We start from the raw sequence: 18477 nt of genomic DNA on the forward strand, positions 1-18477 counted from the left end.
CTGACCCAGGGCCTTCCTCTAACCCTAGACTAGTCCCTAACTCTGACCCAGGGCCTACCTTGAACCCTAGACTAGTCCCTAACCCTGACCCAGGGCCTTCCTCTAACCCTAGACTAGTCCCTAACCCTGACCCAGGGCCTTCCTCTAACCCTAGACTAGTCCCTAACCCTGACCCAGGCTCTACCTCTAACCCTAGACTAGTCCCTAACCCTGACCCAGGGCCTTCCTCTAACCCTAGACTAGTCCCTAACCCTGACCCAGGGCCTTCCTCTAACCCTAGACTAGTCCCTAACTCTGACCCAGGGCCTTCCTCTAACCCCAGACTAGTCCCTAACCCTGACCCAGGGCCTTCCTCTTACCCTAGACTAACCCTAACCCTGACCCAGGGCCTACCTCTAACCCTAGACTAGTCCCTAACCCTGACCCAGGGCCTTCCTCTAACCCTAGACTTGTCCCTAACCCTGACCCAGGGCCTTCCTCTAACCCTAGACTAGTCCCTAACTCTGACCCAGGGACTTCCTCTAACCCCAGACTAGTCCCTAACCCTGACCCAGGGCCTTCCTCTAACCCTAGACTAGTCCCTAACCCTGACCCAGGCTCTACCTCTAACCCTAGACTAGTCCCTAACCCTGACCCAGGGCCTTCCTCTAACCCTAGACTAGTCCCTAACTCTGACCCAGGGCCTACCTCTAACCCTAGACTAGTCCCTAACCCTGACCCAGGGCCTTCCTCTAACCCTAGACTAGTCCCTAACCCTGACCCAGGGCCTTCCTCTAACCCTAGACTAGTCCCTAACCCTGACCCAGGGCCTTCCTCTAACCCTAGACTAACCCTAACCCTGACCCAGGGCCTACCTCTAACCCTAGACTAGTCCCTAACCCTGACCCAGGGCCTTCCTCTAACCCTAAACTAGTCCCTAACCCTGACCCAGGGCCTTCCTCTAACCCTAGACTAACCCTAACCCTGACCCAGGGCCTACCTCTAACCATAGACTAGTCCTTAACCCTGACCCAGGGCCTTCCTCTAACCCTAGACTAGTCCCTAACCCTGACCCAGGGCCTTCCTCTAACCCCAGACTAGTCCCTAACCCTGACCCAGGGCCTTCCTCTAACCCTAGACTAACCCTAACCCTGACCCAGGGCCTTCCTCTAACCCTAGACTAGTCCCTAACCCTGACCCAGGGCCTTCCTCTAACCCTAGACTAACCCTAACCCTGACCCAGGGCCTACCTCTAACCCCAGACTAGTCCCTAACCCTGACCCAGGGCCTTCCTCTAACCCTAGACTAACCCTAACCCTGACCCAGGGCCTTCCTCTAACCCTAGACTAGTCCCTAACCCTGACCCAGGGCCTTCCTCTAACCCCAGACTAGTCCCTAACCCTGACCCAGGGCCTTCAAATTAAATGCTGTTGTGGACTGTAGTGTGGTGTTTAATACAGTGCTTTTTTTGCAGTGTGTGTGTGTGTGTGGTGTGTGTGTGTGTGTGTGTGTGTGTGTGTGTGTGTGTGTGTGTGTGTGTGTGTGTGTGTGTGTGTGTGTGTGTGTGTGTGTGTGTGTGTGTGTGTGTGTGTGTGTTGGGAGAGCTGGGGGCGAGAAAGAGCGAGAGAGGAGAAAGAGCAAGAGTGGGGGGGAGAAAGAGAGAGGGAGACAGGGAGAGAAACAAGAATTGATAAAAAACAGTGAAAAACAAGAATTGATAAAAACTGTATTTTTGTTTCAAACACTTGAGTTTTCAAGGTCCATGTCCTGACAGTTCACTGTCTGTTTTTTGACCCGAATGTTCCCACATTCCAGGAGTTCCAGTGGGTGGAGAGAGAGTTCTCACAGTCATAATTCTCCCAGCAGCTTTCCCTATCGCTGACCCTAACCCTGGTCCTGACCTGTCTCTTCCTGTCTCTCTCTCTCCCTCTCTCTTTCACTCTCCCCCCCGTCTCTCTCTCGCGTTCTCTCTTTCTCTCCCCCCTCTCTTTCTCTCCCTCCCTCTCTCCCTCTCTCTCTCTCTTTCACTCTTTGCCCCTCTTTCTCTCTCTCGCTCTCTCTTTATCTCCCTCTCTCCCTCTCTCTCTCTCCCTCTCTCTCTTTCACTCTTTCCCCCTCTTTCTCTCGCTCTCTCTTTGTCTCCCCCCTCTCTTTCTCTCCCTGTCTCCCTCTCTCTTTCTCCCCCCCACTCTTGCTCTTTCTCCTCTCTCGCTCTTTCTCGCCCCCAGCTCTCCCAACACACACACACACACACACACACACACACACACACACTGCAAAAAAAGCACTGTATTAAACACCACACTACAGTCCACTACAGCATTTAATTTGCATATACCCCACCCATTCCCCTCCCTGAACTATCTGTTCAGACCCCAGTCCTATCTACTCTACCGACCTATCTATCTATCTATCTATCTATCTATCTATCTATCTATCTATCTATCTATCTATCTATCTATCTATCTATCTATCTATCTATCTATCTATCTATCTATCTATCTATCTATCTATCTATCTATCTATCTATCTATCTATCTATCTATCTATCTATCTATCTATCTATCTATCTATCTATCTATCTATCTATCTATCTATCTACCCACCCACCCACCCACCCACCCACCCACCCACCCACCCACCCACCCACCCACCCACCCACCACCCACCCACCCACCCACCCACCCACCCACCCACCCACCCACCCACCCACCCACCCACCCGACCGACCGACCGACCGACCGACCGACCTACCTACCAAGGAGAAAGCCTCCACTTTTATGTCAAATATAATAAAACAAAGACACCATACTTAAACTACAGTAATGTCTGCAAAAACATCACAGTAAATACTACAGTATTCTACAATCTGCAAAAACACTACATTAAATACTACAGTAATGTCTGCAAAAACATCACAGTAAATACTACAGTATTCTACAATCTGCAAAAACACTACATTAAAAACTACAGTAATGTCTGCAAAAACATCACAGTAAATACTACAGTATTCTTCAATTGCAAAAACACTACATGAAATACTATAGTATATACTACATTTTTCTTTTACTACAGTATTTATACTATTATTAACTGTAAATACTACAGTAAAGTCTACAAAAACACCACATTAAATACTACAGTATTTATACCATAGTATAACACATTATTTATACCATAGTAAACTGCTGTATTTATACCATTGTATACTCTAGTAATTATACCATAGTATACTATATTATTTAAACCATAGTATACTATATTATTTATACCATAGTATACTATAGTAATTATACCATCGTATACTATAGTAATTATACCATAGTATACTACATTATTTATACCATAGTGTACTACTGATTTATACCATAGTATACTATAGTAATTATACCATAGTATACTATAGTATTTCTTCATGTGGGCCATGATAATAGTAATACACACACACACACACACACACACACACACACACACACACACACACACACACACACACACACACACACACCACAACTCACGCTAACCCTACCCCTTCCTGATCTCTCCTCTCTCTTCCCCCAGGGATTTGAACCCGCGCATCGGGGACATCCTGCAGAAGCTAGCCCCCTTCCTGAAGATGTACGGAGAGTACGTGAAGAACTTTGACCGGGCCATGGAGCTGGTCAACACCTGGATGGAGAGATCGTCCCAGTTCAAAGCCATCGTCCACCACATCCAGGTAGGGGGCCTGTAAAACCTGTCCAGGGTTAAGGGGTTAAAGGACATCCAGGTAGGGGACATGTAAAACCTGTCTAGGATTAAGGGGTTAGGTTAAAGGACATCCAGGTAGGGGGCCTGTAAAACCTGTCCAGGATGAAGGGGTTAGGTTAAAGGACATCCAGGTAGGGGGCCTGTAAAACCTGTCCAGGATGAAGGGGTTAGGTTAAAGGACATCCAGGTAGGGGACATGTAAAACCTGTCCAGGATTAAGGGGTTAGGTTAAAGGACATCCAGGTAGGGGGCCTGTAAAACCTGTCCAGGATTAAGGGGTTAGGTTAAAGGACATCCAGGTAGGGGGCCTGTAAAACCTGTCCAGGATTAAGGGGTTAGGTTAAAGGACATCCAGGTAGGGGGCCTGTAAAACCTGTCCAGGATTAAGGGGTTAGGTTAAAGGACATCCAGGTAGGGGGCCTGTAAAACCTGTCCAGGATGAAGGGGTTAGGTTAAAGGACATCCAGGTAGGGGACATGTAAAACCTGTCCAGGATTAAGGGGTTAGGTTAAAGGACATCCAGGTAGGGGGCCTGTAAAACCTGTCCAGGATTAAGGGGTTAGGTTAAAGGACATCCAGGTAGGGGGCCTGTAAAACCTGTCCAGGATTAAGGGGTTAGGTTAAAGGACATCCAGGTAGGGGGCCTGTAAAACCTGTCCAGGATTAAGGGGTTAGGTTAAAGGACATCCAGGTAGGGGGCCTGTAAAACCTGTCCAGGATGAAGGGGTTAGGTTAAAGGACATCCAGGTAGGGGACATGTAAAACCTGTCCAGGATGAAGGGGTTAGGTTAAAGGACATCCAGGTAGGGGGCCTGTAAAACCTGTCCAGGATGAAGGGGTTAGGTTAAAGGACATCCAGGTAGGGGACATGTAAAACCTGTCCAGGATTAAGGGGTTAGGTTAAAGGACATCCAGGTAGGGGGCCTGTAAAACCTGTCCAGGATGAAGGGGTTAGGTTAAAGGACATCCAGGTAGGGGGCCTGTAAAACCTGCCCAGGGCTAAGGGCTAAAATCAAATCAAATTGTATTTGTCACATGCGCCGAATACAACAGGTGTAGTAGACCTTACAGTGAAATGCTTACTTACTTAATTAACCAACAATGCAGTTTTAAGAAAAAAAATACAAATAATTAAAGAGCAACAGTAAAATAACAATAGCGAGACTATATACAGAGGGTACCGGTCAATGTGCTGGGGCACCGGATAGTTGAGGTAGTATGTACATGTAGGTAGAGTTATTAAAGTGGCTATGCATAGATAATAAACAGAGAGTAGCACAGCATAAAAGTCCTTCAGTATAATGTCCTTCAGTATAATGTTGACTAAAACCTAATGTCCTTGAGTATAACGTTGACTAAAGCCTAATGTCCTTCAGTATAATGTTGACTAAAGCCTAATGTCCATGAGTATAATGTTGACTAAAGCCTAATGTCCTTGAGTATAAAGTCCTGTGTGTATCCAGATAATTGTTGCAGTATTGGGATGTATTAAGGGAATTGAGCATATGTGCTGTGTCATGAAACATGATTAAAATATGTTTATGCTGATGCCAATGGACATGGGGCTCCCGAGTGCAGCTGTCTAAGGCGCTGCATCTCAGTGCTTGAGTCGTCACTGCAGACACCCTGGTTAAATCCAGGCATGTATCACAACCGGCCGTGATTGGTAGGCCGCCATAGGGTGGCGCACAATTGGCCCAGCGTCGTCTGGGTTTGGCCTGTGTAGGCCGTCATTATAAAAACTGACTTGCCTAGTTAAAACATTTTTTTTATAAATAAATAAAATGTGATATGTTTTTATTCCCTGGTAGTGGAAATACCATGAACAGATCCATAGGATAATGTGGAGACGTGTTTGTGTGCTTTCCAGAGGATGTTGGGTAATATTCAATACCACACTCTGGATCTGGTTGCCTGGTGTTAAACAGGATGTCCTTATACATGTTCATTACATGTGTAATGAAGCAGAATGCACACGTCCACTGTCAGGATTTGAAACCCCCCTTACTGAGTGTGAGTATTCATTGTAGTGTAACGTGTAAGGAATATCAATATCAGTCTTTCTGAATTGATTCAATTATACATGAGCTTCTATAATATTTTCCCTGATATGACTGGTAACTAGGTGGTGGGACTGGGAGCCAGTCAGGTTAATATGACTGGTAGCTAGGTGGTGGGACTGGGAGCCAGTCAGGTTAATATGACTGGTAACTAGGTGGTGGGACTGGGAGCCAGTCAGGTTAATATGACTGGTAACTAGGTGGTGGGAGCCAGTCAGGTTAATATGACTGGTAACTAGGTGGTGGGAGCCAGTCAGGTTAATATGACTGGTAACTAGGTGGTGTGACTGGGAGCCAGTCAGGTTAATATGACTGGTAACTAGGTGGTGGGACTGGGAGCCAGTCAGGTTAATATGACTGGTAACTAGGTGGTGGGAGCCAGTCAGGTTAATATGACTGGTAACTAGGTGGTGGGAGCCAGTCAGGTTAATATGACTGGTAACTAGGTGGTGGGACTGGGAGCCAGTCAGGTTAATATGACTGGTAACTAGGTGGTGGGACTGGGAGCCAGTCAGGTTAATATGACTGGTAACTAGGTGGTGGGACTGGGAGCCAGTCAGGTTAATATGACTGGTAACTAGGTGGTGGGAGCCAGTCAGGTTAATATGACTGGTAACTAGGTGGTGGGAGCCAGTCAGGTTAATATGACTGGTAACTAGGTGGTGGGACTGGGAGCCAGTCAGGTTAATATGACTGGTAACTAGGTGGTGGGAGCCAGTCAGGTTAATATGACTGGTAACTAGGTGGTGGGACTGGGAACCAGTCAGGTTAATATGACTGGTAACTAGGTGGTGGGACTGGGAGCCAGTTAGGTTAATATGACTGGTAACTAGGTGGTGGGACTGGGAGCCAGTCAGGTTAATATGACTGGTAACTAGGTGGTGGGAGCCAGTCAGGTTAATATGACTGGTAACTAGGTGGTGGGAGCCAGTCAGGTTAATATGACTGGTAACTAGGTGGTGGGAGCCAGTCAGGTTAATATGACTGGTAACTAGGTGCTGGGACTGGGAGCCAGTCAGGTTAATATGACTGGTAACTAGGTGGTGGGAGCCAGTCAGGTTAATATGACTGGTAACTAGGTGGTGGGAGCCAGTCAGGTTAATATGACTGGTAACTAGGTGGTGGGACTGGGAGCCAGTCAGGTTAATATGACTGGTAACTAGGTGGTGGGACTGGGAGCCAGTCAGGTTAATATGACTGGTAACTAGGTGGTGGAACTGGGAGCCAGTCAGGTTAATATGACTGGTAACTAGGTGGTGGAACTGGGAGCCAGTCAGGTTAATATGACTGGTAACTAGGTGGTGGGAGCCAGTCAGGTTAATATGACTGGTAACTAGGTGGTGGGACTGGGAGCCAGTCAGGTTAATATGACTGGTAACTAGGTGGTGGCAGCCAGTCAGGTTAATATGACTGGTAACTAGGTGGTGGGAGCCAGTCAGGTTAATATGACTGGTAACTAGGTGGTGGGACTGGGAGCCAGTCAGGTTAATATGACTGGTAACTAGGTGGTGGGAGCCAGTCAGGTTAATATGACTGGTAACTAGGTGGTGGGAGCCAGTCAGGTTAATATGACTGGTAACTAGGTGGTGGGAGCCAGTCAGGTTAATATGACTGGTAACTAGGTGGTGGGACTGGGAGCCAGTCAGGTTAATATGACTGGTAACTAGGTGGTGGCAGCCAGTCAGGTTAATATGACTGGTAACTAGGTGGTGGGAGCCAGTCAGGTTAATATGACTGGTAACTAGGTGGTGGGAGCCAGTCAGGTTAATATGACTGGTAGCTAGGTGGTGGGACTGGGAACCAGTCATGTTGTTGGAAAAGATCAGCCAGTAGAATACTAATGATCTAGCAGACTCTCCTACTTCAAACACTCTGCTCAGAGATTACTCTTACTGAATACTAACATGGTTTCAGACCTGATCAATCTGATTACAACCACCAGCATCCTTGTACTATACCCTGCTGTCTGTCGGAGCTTGTGGCTCCCATAGATATATAAGCTGATATTTAGTCTATGGTGACTCCTCTGTAGCTGGTATATAGTCTATGGTGACTCCTCTGTATATAGTCTATGGTGACTTCTCTGTTGCTGATATACAGTCTATGGTGACTCCTCTGTATATAGTCTATGGTGACTCCTCTGTAGCTGGTATATAGTCTATGGTGACTCCTCTGTATATAGTCTATGGTGACTCCTCTGTAGCTGGTATATAGTCTATGGTGGCTCCTCTGTATATAGTCTATGGTGACTCCTCTGTAGCTGGTATATAGTCTATGGTGACTCCTCTGTAGTTGATATATAGTCTATGGTGACTCCTCTGTATATAGTCTATTGTGACTCCTCTGTATATAGTCTATGGTGACTTCTCTGTAGCTGGTATATAGTCTATGGTGACTCCTCTGTAGCTGGTATATAGTCTATGGTGACTCCTCTGTATATAGTCTATGGTGACTCCTCTGTAGTTGATATATAGTCTATGGTGACTCCTCTGTAGCTGGTATATAGTCTATGGTGACTCCTCTGTATATAGTCTATGGTGACTCCTCTGTAGTTGATATATAGTCTATGGTGACTCCTCTGTAGCTGGTATATAGTCTATGTTGACTCCTCTGTATATAGTCTATGGTGACTCCTCTGTAGCTGATATATAGTCTATGGTGACTCCTCTGTAGCTGATATACAGTCTATGGTGACTCCTCTGTATATAGTCTATGGTGACTCCTCTGTAGCTGATATATAGTCTATGGTGACTCCTCTGTAGCTGATATACAGTCTATGGTGACTCCTCTGTATATAGTCTATGGTGACTCCTTTGTAGCTGATATATAGTCTATGGTGGCTCCTCTGTAGCTGGTATATAATCTATGGTGACTCCTCTGTAGCTGATATATAGTCTATGGTGAATACTCTGTAGCTGGTATATAGTCTATGGTGACTCCTCTGTATATAGTCTATGGTGACTCCTCTGTAGCTGGTATATAGTCTATGGTGGCTCCTCTGTATATTGTCTATGGTGGCTCCTCTGTAGTTGGTATATAGTCTATGGTGACTCCTCTGTAGCTGGTATCTGGTCTATGGTGACTCCTCTGTATATAGTCTATGGTGGCTCCTCTGTATATAGTCTATGGTGACTCCTCTGTCGTTGATATATAGTCTATGGTGACTCCTCTGTAGCTGATATACAGTCTATGGTGACTCCTCTGTATATAGTCTATGGTGACTCCTCTGTAGCTGATATATAGTCTATGGTGACTCCTCTGTAGCTGGTATATAGTCCATGGTAGCGCCTCTGTATATAGTCTATGGTGACTCCTCTGTAGCTGATATACAGTCTATGGTGACTCCTCTGTATATAGTCTATGGTGACCCTTCTGTATATAGTCTATGGTGACTCCTCTGTAACTGGTATACAGTCTATGGTGACTCCTCTGTATATAGTCTATGGTGACTCCTCTGTAGTTGGTATATAGTCTATGGTGACTCCTCTGTAGCTGGTATATAGTCTATGGTGACTCCTCTGTTGCGGATGTTTAGTCTATGGTGACTCCTCTGTATATAGTCTATCGTGACTCCTCTGTATATAGTCTATGGTGACTCCTCTGTAGCCGGTATATACTCTATGGTGACTCCTCTGTATATAGTCTATGGTGACTCCTCTGTAGCTGGTATATAGTCTATGGTGACTCCTCTGTAGCTGATATATAGTCTATGGTGACTCCTCTGTAGCTGATATACAGTCTATGGTGACTCCTCTGTATATAGTCTATGGTGACTCCTCTGTAGCTGATATATAGTCTATGGTGGCTCCTCTGTAGCTGGTATATAATCTATGGTGACTCCTCTGTAGCTGATATATAGTCTATGGTGAATACTCTGTAGCTGGTATATAGTCTATGGTGACTCCTCTGTATATAGTCTATGGTGACTCCTCTGTAGCTGGTATATAGTCTATGGTGGCTCCTCTGTATATTGTCTATGGTGGCTCCTCTGTAGTTGGTATATAGTCTATGGTGACTCCTCTGTAGCTGGTATCTGGTCTATGGTGACTCCTCTGTATATAGTCTATGGTGGCTCCTCTGTATATAGTCTATGGTGACTCCTCTGTCGTTGATATATAGTCTATGGTGACTCCTCTGTAGCTGATATACAGTCTATGGTGACTCCTCTGTATATAGTCTATGGTGACTCCTCTGTAGCTGATATATAGTCTATGGTGACTCCTCTGTAGCTGGTATATAGTCCATGGTAGCGCCTCTGTATATAGTCTATGGTGACTCCTCTGTAGCTGATATACAGTCTATGGTGACTCCTCTGTATATAGTCTATGGTGACCCTTCTGTATATAGTCTATGGTGACTCCTCTGTATATAGTCTATGGTGACTCCTCTGTAGCTGATATATAGTCTATGGTGACTCCTCTGTAGCTGGTATATAGTCTATGGTGACTCCTCTGTATATAGTCTATGGTGACTCCTCTGTTGCGGATGTTTAGTCTATGGTGACTCCTCTGTATATAGTCTATCGTGACTCCTCTGTATATAGTCTATGGTGACTCCTCTGTAGCCGGTATATACTCTATGGTGACTCCTCTGTATATAGTCTATGGTGACTCCTCTGTAGCTGGTATATAGTCTATGGTGGCTCCTCTGTAGCTGGTATATAGTCTATGGTGACTCCTCTGTAGCTGGTATATAGTCTATGGTGACTCCTCTGTATATAGTCTATGGTGACTTCTCTGTTGCTGATATACAGTCTGTGGTGACTCCTCTGTATATAGTCTATGGTGACTCCTCTGTAGCTGATATATAGTCTATGGTGACTCCTCTGTAGCTGGTATATAGTCTATGGTGGCTCCTCTGTAGCTGGTATATAGTCTATGGTGACTCCTCTGTAGCTGGTATATAGTCTATGGTGACTCCTCTGTATATAGTCTATGGTGACTCCTCTGTATATAGTCTATGGTGACTCCTCTGTAGCTGATATATAGTCTATGGTGACTCCTCTGTAGCTGGTATATAGTCTATGGTGACTCCTCTGTAGCTGATATATTGTCTATGGTGACTCCTCTGTAGCTGATATATTGTCTATGGTGACTCCTCTGTATATAGTCTATGGTGACTCCTCTGTAGCTGATATATAGTCTATGGTGACTCCTCTGTAGCTGGTATATAGTCTATGGTGACTCCTCTGTATATAGTCTATGGTGACTCCTCTGTAGTTGATATATAGTCTATGGTGACTCCTCTGTAGCTGGTATATAGTCTATGTTGACTCCTCTGTATATAGTCTATGGTGACTCCTCTGTAGCTGATATATAGTCTATGGTGACTCCTCTGTAGCTGATATACAGTCTATGGTGACTCCTCTGTATATAGTCTATGGTGACTCCTCTGTAGCTGATATATAGTCTATGGTGACTCCTCTGTAGCTGATATACAGTCTATGGTGACTCCTCTGTATATAGTCTATGGTGACTCCTCTGTAGCTGATATATAGTCTATGGTGGCTCCTCTGTAGCTGGTATATAATCTATGGTGACTCCTCTGTAGCTGATATATAGTCTATGGTGAATACTCTGTAGCTGGTATATAGTCTATGGTGACTCCTCTGTATATAGTCTATGGTGACTCCTCTGTAGCTGGTATATAGTCTATTGTGGCTCCTCTGTATATTGTCTATGGTGGCTCCTCTGTAGTTGGTATATAGTCTATGGTGACTCCTCTGTAGCTGGTATCTGGTCTATGGTGACTCCTCTGTATATAGTCTATGGTGGCTCCTCTGTATATAGTCTATGGTGACTCCTCTGTCGTTGATATATAGTCTATGGTGACTCCTCTGTAGCTGATATACAGTCTATGGTGACTCCTCTGTATATAGTCTATGGTGACTCCTCTGTAGCTGATATATAGTCTATGGTGACTCCTCTGTAGCTGGTATATAGTCCATGGTAGCGCCTCTGTATATAGTCTATGGTGACTCCTCTGTAGCTGATATACAGTCTATGGTGACTCCTCTGTATATAGTCTATGGTGACCCTTCTGTATATAGTCTATGGTGACTCCTCTGTAGCTGGTATACAGTCTATGGTGACTCCTCTGTATATAGTCTATGGTGACTCCTCTGTAGTTGGTATATAGTCTATGGTGACTCCTCTGTAGCTGATATATAGTCTATGGTGACTCCTCTGTAGCTGGTATATAGTCTATGGTGACTCCTCTGTATATAGTCTATGGTGACTCCTCTGTTGCGGATGTTTAGTCTATGGTGACTCCTCTGTATATAGTCTATCGTGACTCCTCTGTATATAGTCTATGGTGACTCCTCTGTAGCCGGTATATACTCTATGGTGACTCCTCTGTATATAGTCTATGGTGACTCCTCTGTAGCTGGTATATAGTCTATGGTGGCTCCTCTGTAGCTGGTATATAGTCTATGGTGACTCCTCTGTAGCTGGTATATAGTCTATGGTGACTCCTCTGTATATAGTCTATGGTGACTTCTCTGTTGCTGATATACAGTCTGTGGTGACTCCTCTGTATATAGTCTATGGTGACTCCTCTGTAGCTGATATATAGTCTATGGTGACTCCTCTGTAGCTGGTATATAGTCTATGGTGGCTCCTCTGTAGCTGGTATATAGTCTATGGTGACTCCTCTGTAGCTGGTATATAGTCTATGGTGACTCCTCTGTATATAGTCTATGGTGACTTCTCTGTTGCTGATATACAGTCTATAGTGACTCCTCTGTAGCTGGTATATAGTCTATGGTGACTCCTCTGTAGCTGGTATATAGTCTATGGTGACTCCTCTGTAGCTGGTATATAGTCTATGGTGACTCCTCTGTATATAGTCTATGGTGACTCCTCTGTATATAGTCTATGGTGACTCCTCTGTAGCTGATATATAGTCTATGGTGACTCCTCTGTAGCTGGTATATAGTCTATGGTGACTCCTCTGTAGCTGATATATTGTCTATGGTGACTCCTCTGTAGCTGATATATTGTCTATGGTGACTCCTCTGTATATAGTCTATGGTGACTCCTCTGTAGCTGATATATAGTCTATGGTGACTCCTCTGTAGCTGGTATATAGTCTATGGTGACTCCTCTGTATATAGTCTATGGTGACTCCTCTGTAGCTGGTATTTTGTCTTTGGTGACTCCTCTGTAGTTGATATACAGTCTATGGTGAGTCCTCTGTATATAGTCTATGGTGACTCCTCTGTAGCTGATATATAGTCTATGGTGACTCCTCTGTAGCTGATATATAGTCTATGGTGACTCCTCTGTAGCTGGTATATAGTCTATGGTGACTCCTCTGTAGCTGATATATTGTCTATGGTGACTCCTCTGTAGCTGATGTATAGTCTATGGTGACTCCTCTGTATATAGTCTATGGTGACTCCTCTGTAGCTGATATATAGTCTATGGTGACTCCTCTGTAGCTGGTATATAGTCTATGGTGACTCCTCTGTATATAGTCTATGGTGACTCCTCTGTAGCTGGTATATAGTCTATGGTGGCTCCTCTGTATATAGTCTATGGTGACTCCTCTGTAGCTGGTATATAGTCTATGGTGACTCCTCTGTAGTTGATATACTGTCTATTGTGACTCCTCTGTATATAGTCTATGGTGACTCCTCTGTAGCTGATATATAGTCTATGGTGACTCCTCTGTAGCTGGTATATAGTCTATGGTGACTCCTCTGTATATAGTCTATGGTGACTCCTCTGTAGCTGGTATATAGTCTATGGTGGCTCCTCTGTATATAGTCTATGGTGACTCCTCTGTAGCTGGTATATAGTCTATGGTGACTCCTCTGTAGTTGATATACAGTCTATGGTGACTCCTCTGTATATAGTCTAGTGACTCCTCTGTAGCTGATATATAGTCTATGGTGACTCCTCTGTAGCTGATATATAGTCTATGGTGACTCCTCTGTAGCTGATATATAGTCTATGGTGACTCCTCTGTAGCAGATATATTGTCTATGGTGACTCCTCTGTAGCTGATATATAGTCTATGGTCACTCCTCTGTATATAGTCTATGGTGACTCCTCTGTAGCTGATATATAGTCTATGGTGACTCCTCTGTAGCTGGTATATAGTCTATGGTGACTCCTCTGTATATAGTCTATGGTGACTCCTCTGTATTTGGTATATAGTCTATGGTGACTCCTCTGTATATAGTCTATGGTGACTCCTCTGTAGCTGGTATATGGTCTATGGTGACTCCTCTGTAGCTGGTATATAGTCTATGGTGACTCCTCTGTAGTTGATATATAGTCTATGGTGACTCCTCTGTAGCTGGTATATAGTCTATGGTGACTCCTCTGTAGCTGGTATATAGTCTATGATGACTCCTCTGTATATAGTCTATGGTGACTCCTCTGTAGCTGATATATAGTCTATCGTGACTCCTCTGTAGCTGGTATATAGTCTATGGTGACTCCTCTGTATATAGTCTATGGTGACTCCTCTGTAGCTGGTATATAGTCTATGGTGGCTCCTCTGTATATAGTCTATGGTGACTCCTCTGTAGCTGGTATATAGTCTATGGTGACTCCTCTGTAGTTGATATACAGTCTATTGTGACTCCTCTGTATATAGTCTATGGTGACTCCTCTGTAGCTGATATATAGTCTATGGTGACTCCTCTGTAGCTGGTATATAGTCTATGGTGACTCCTCTGTATATAGTCTATGGTGACTCCTCTGTAGCTGGCATATAGTCTATGGTGGCTCCTCTGTATATAGTCTATGGTGACTCCTCTGTAGCTGGTATATTGTCTATGGTGACTCCTCTGTAGTTGATATACAGTCTATGGTGACTCCTCTGTATATAGTCTATGGTGACTCCTCTGTAGCTGATATATAGTCTATGGTGACTCCTCTGTAGCTGGTATATAGTCTATGGTGACTCCTCTGTATATAGTCTATGGTGACTCCTCTGTAGCTGGTATATAGTCTATGGTGGCTCCTCTGTATATAGTCTATGGTGACTCCTCTGTAGCTGGTATATAGTCTATGGTGACTCCTCTGTAGTTGATATACAGTCTATGGTGACTCCTCTGTATATAGTCTATGGTGACTCCTCTGTAGCTGATATATAGTCTATGGTGACTCCTCTGTATATAGTCTGGTGACTCCTCTGTAGTTGATATATAGTCTATGCTGACTCCTCTGTAGCTGGTATATAGTCTATGGTAGCTCCTCTGTATATAGTCTATGGTGGCTCCTCTGTAGTTGATATGTAGTCTATAGCCTCCATAGCTGATATGGTGACTCCTCTGTATATAGTCTATGGTGACTCCTCTGTAGCTGATATATAGTCTATGGTGACTCCTCTGTAGCTGGTATATAGTCTATGGTGACTCCTCTGTATATAGTCTATGGTGACTCCTCTGTAGCTGGTATATAGTCTATGGTGGCTCCTCTGTATATAGTCTATGGTGACTCCTCTGTAGCTGGTATATAGTCTATGGTGACTCCTCTGTAGTTGATATACAGTCTATGGTGACTCCTCTGTATATAGTCTATGGTGACTCCTCTGTAGCTGATATATAGTCTATGGTGACTCCTCTGTAGCTGGTATATAGTCTATGGTGACTCCTCTGTATATAGTCTATGGTGACTCCTCTGTAGCTGGCATATAGTCTATGGTGGCTCCTCTGTATATAGTCTATGGTGACTCCTCTGTAGCTGGTATATTGTCTATGGTGACTCCTCTGTAGTTGATATACAGTCTATGGTGACTCCTCTGTATATAGTCTATGGTGACTCCTCTGTAGCTGATATATAGTCTATGGTGACTCCTCTGTAGCTGGTATATAGTCTATGGTGACTCCTCTGTATATAGTCTATGGTGACTCCTCTGTAGCTGGTATATAGTCTATGGTGGCTCCTCTGTATATAGTCTATGGTGACTCCTCTGTAGCTGGTATATAGTCTATGGTGACTCCTCTGTAGTTGATATACAGTCTATGGTGACTCCTCTGTATATAGTCTATGGTGACTCCTCTGTAGCTGATATATAGTCTATGGTGAATCCTCTGTAGCTGATATATAGTCTATGGTGACTCCTCTGTATATAGTCTGGTGACTCCTCTGTAGTTGATATATAGTCTATGCTGACTCCTCTGTAGCTGGTATATAGTCTATGGTAGCTCCTCTGTATATAGTCTATGGTGGCTCCTCTGTAGTTGATATGTAGTCTATAGCCTCCATAGCTGATATGGTGACTCCTCTGTATATAGTCTATGGTGACTCCTCTGTAGCTGATATATAGTCTATGGGGACTCCTCTGTAGCTGGTATATAGTCTATGGTGACTCCTCTGTATATAGTCTATGGTGACTCCTCTGTAGCTGGTATATAGTCTATGGTGGCTCCTCTGTATATAGTCTATGGTGACTCCTCTGTAGCTGGTATATAGTCTATGGTGACTCCTCTGTAGTTGATATACAGTCTATGGGGACTCCTCTGTATATAGTCTATGGTGACTCCTCTGTAGCTGATATATAGTCTATGGTGAATCCTCTGTAGCTGATATATAGTCTATGGTGACTCCTCTGTATATAGTCTGGTGACTCCTCTGTAGTTGATATATAGTCTATGCTGACTCCTCTGTAGCTGGTATATAGTCTATGGTAGCTCCTCTGTATATAGTCTATGGTGGCTCCTCTGTAGTTGATATGTAGTCTATAGCCTCCATAGCTGATATATAGTCTATAGCCACCATCAGACCAGAAAATCTTGTTTCTCATGCATTTTGGCAAGCGAGCTGTCATGTGGCTTTTACTGAGGAGTAACTTTGGCCATTACCATAAAGGTCTGATTGGTGGAGTGCTGCAGAGATGATTGTCCTTCTGGAATGTTCTCCTATCTCCACAGAGGAACTCTAGAGCTCTGTCAGAGTGACCATTGGGTTCTTAGTCATCTCCCTGACCAAGGCCCTTCTCCCCCGATTGCTCAGTTTGGCCGGGCGGCCAGCTCTAGGAAGAGTCTTGGTGGTTCCAAACTTTTCCAATTAAGAATGATGGAGGCCACTGTGTTCTTAGGGACCTTTAATGCTGAATTTTTTTTTGTTGGTATCCTTCCCCAGATCTGTGCCTCGACACAATCCTGTCTTGGAGCTCTACAGACAATTCCTTTCAACCTCATGGCTTGCTTTTTTTGCTCTGATATCCACTGTCAATGCCCTTCTCCCTTTCTTAATGGAATCCATTTTAGAATGAGGCTGTAACGTAACAAAATGTGGGAAAAAAGTCAAGGGGTCTGAATACTTTCACAGGCCATATAAAATCACAGGCTGCCAGTTGGGGAACCCCTGGTGTAGATAAAGAGGAGTACACTGGTTAGGGAAGGATTTTTTTTTTTTTGTGCCTTGAGACAATTTAGACATGGATTGTGTGCCATGCAGAGGGTGAATGGGCAAGACAAAATATTAAAATGCCTTTGAAAAGGTTATGGTAGTAGGTGCCAGACCCACCGGTTTGTGTGAAGAACTGCAACGCTGCTGGATTTTTCACGCTCAACAGCTTCCTGTGTGTGTGTGTGTGTGTGTGTGTCTGTGTGTGTGTGTGTGTGTGTGTGTCTGTGTGTGTGTGTGTGTGTGTGTGTGTATATGCGTCTGTGTGTGTGTGTGTGTGTCTGTGTGTGTGTGTATATGCGTCTGTGTCTGTGTGTGTGTGTGTGCGTGTGCGTGCGTGCGTGTATGTGTGCACGTGCGCGTGTGTGTCTGTGTGTGTGTGTGTGTGTGTCTGTGTGTGTGTGTATATGCGTCTGTGTGTGTGTGTGTGTGTGTGTGTGTGTGTGTGTGTGTGTGTGTGTGTGTGTGTGTGTGTATGCGTGTGTGTGTGTGTGTGTGTGTGTGTCTGTGTGTCCTCAGAGAGAGGAGCGCTGTGGTAACCTGACCCTACAGCACCACATGTTGGAGCCGGTTCAGAGGATCCCTCGCTACGAGCTGCTGCTGAAAGACTACCTGCACCGTCTACCTGGTGACCATGATGACTTTAAGGATGCACAGAGTGAGTGTTGGAACCCATCCCGGCCCTGCGTCATGCACTGCTATACACACACACACACACACACACACACACACACACACACACACACACACACACACACACACACACACACACCCTTCACATTGTGTCTCATTTCAGTGTTGTTTGTGCAGTTTGTGCTGCTGCAGACTGCTAGAAAGTCAGCTCTGGATGCAACTCCATTGAGCGCTTTGACTATTAGTCAACTGGGTGGGACCTGAGTTAATGAAGAATCACAAAATTCCTTCCAGGTCAGCAGAAAGGGTCAGCCAATGATTGAAACTACTCTTCAAACATTCCATAACTCCAGGGGGCAGTAAATCCCCAACCTTGTCTTTATACCTGTTCAGACAACATCCTCCAGGGGGCAGTAAATCACCAACCTCATCTTTATACCTGTTCAGACATCACCCTCCAGGGGGCAGTAAATCCCCAACCTTGTCTTTATACCTGTTCAGACATCATCCTCCAGGGGGCAGTAAATCACCAACCTCATCTTTATACCTGTTCAGACATCACCCTCCAGGGGGCAGTAAATCACCAACCTTGTCTTTATACCTGTTCAGACAACATCCTCCAGGGTGCAGTAAATCACCAACCTTGGCTTGATACCTGTTCAGACAACACCCTCCAGGGGGCAGTA

The 18477-nt window shown here is 44.8% G+C and overlaps 1 protein-coding gene across 2 annotated transcripts in view; it reads left to right on the forward strand.

Moving 5' to 3' along the window:
* The window catches only part of LOC106566349 (FYVE, RhoGEF and PH domain-containing protein 1), a 174703-nt gene that overhangs the window by 112598 nt on the left and 43628 nt on the right, over positions 1 to 18477 (forward strand). For both annotated transcript variants that reach the window (XM_045692846.2, XM_045692847.2), the window contains exons 6-7: positions 3541 to 3697; positions 17678 to 17816. In XM_045692846.2, coding sequence (XP_045548802.1) covers positions 3541 to 3697; positions 17678 to 17816 — 296 coding nt within the window. The remainder of the gene's footprint in view (positions 1 to 3540; positions 3698 to 17677; positions 17817 to 18477) is intronic.

The sequence above is a fragment of the Salmo salar genome, chromosome 13 (assembly GCF_965601325.2).
Source record: "Salmo salar chromosome 13, fSalSal1, whole genome shotgun sequence".
Lineage (NCBI taxonomy): Eukaryota > Metazoa > Chordata > Actinopteri > Salmoniformes > Salmonidae > Salmo > Salmo salar.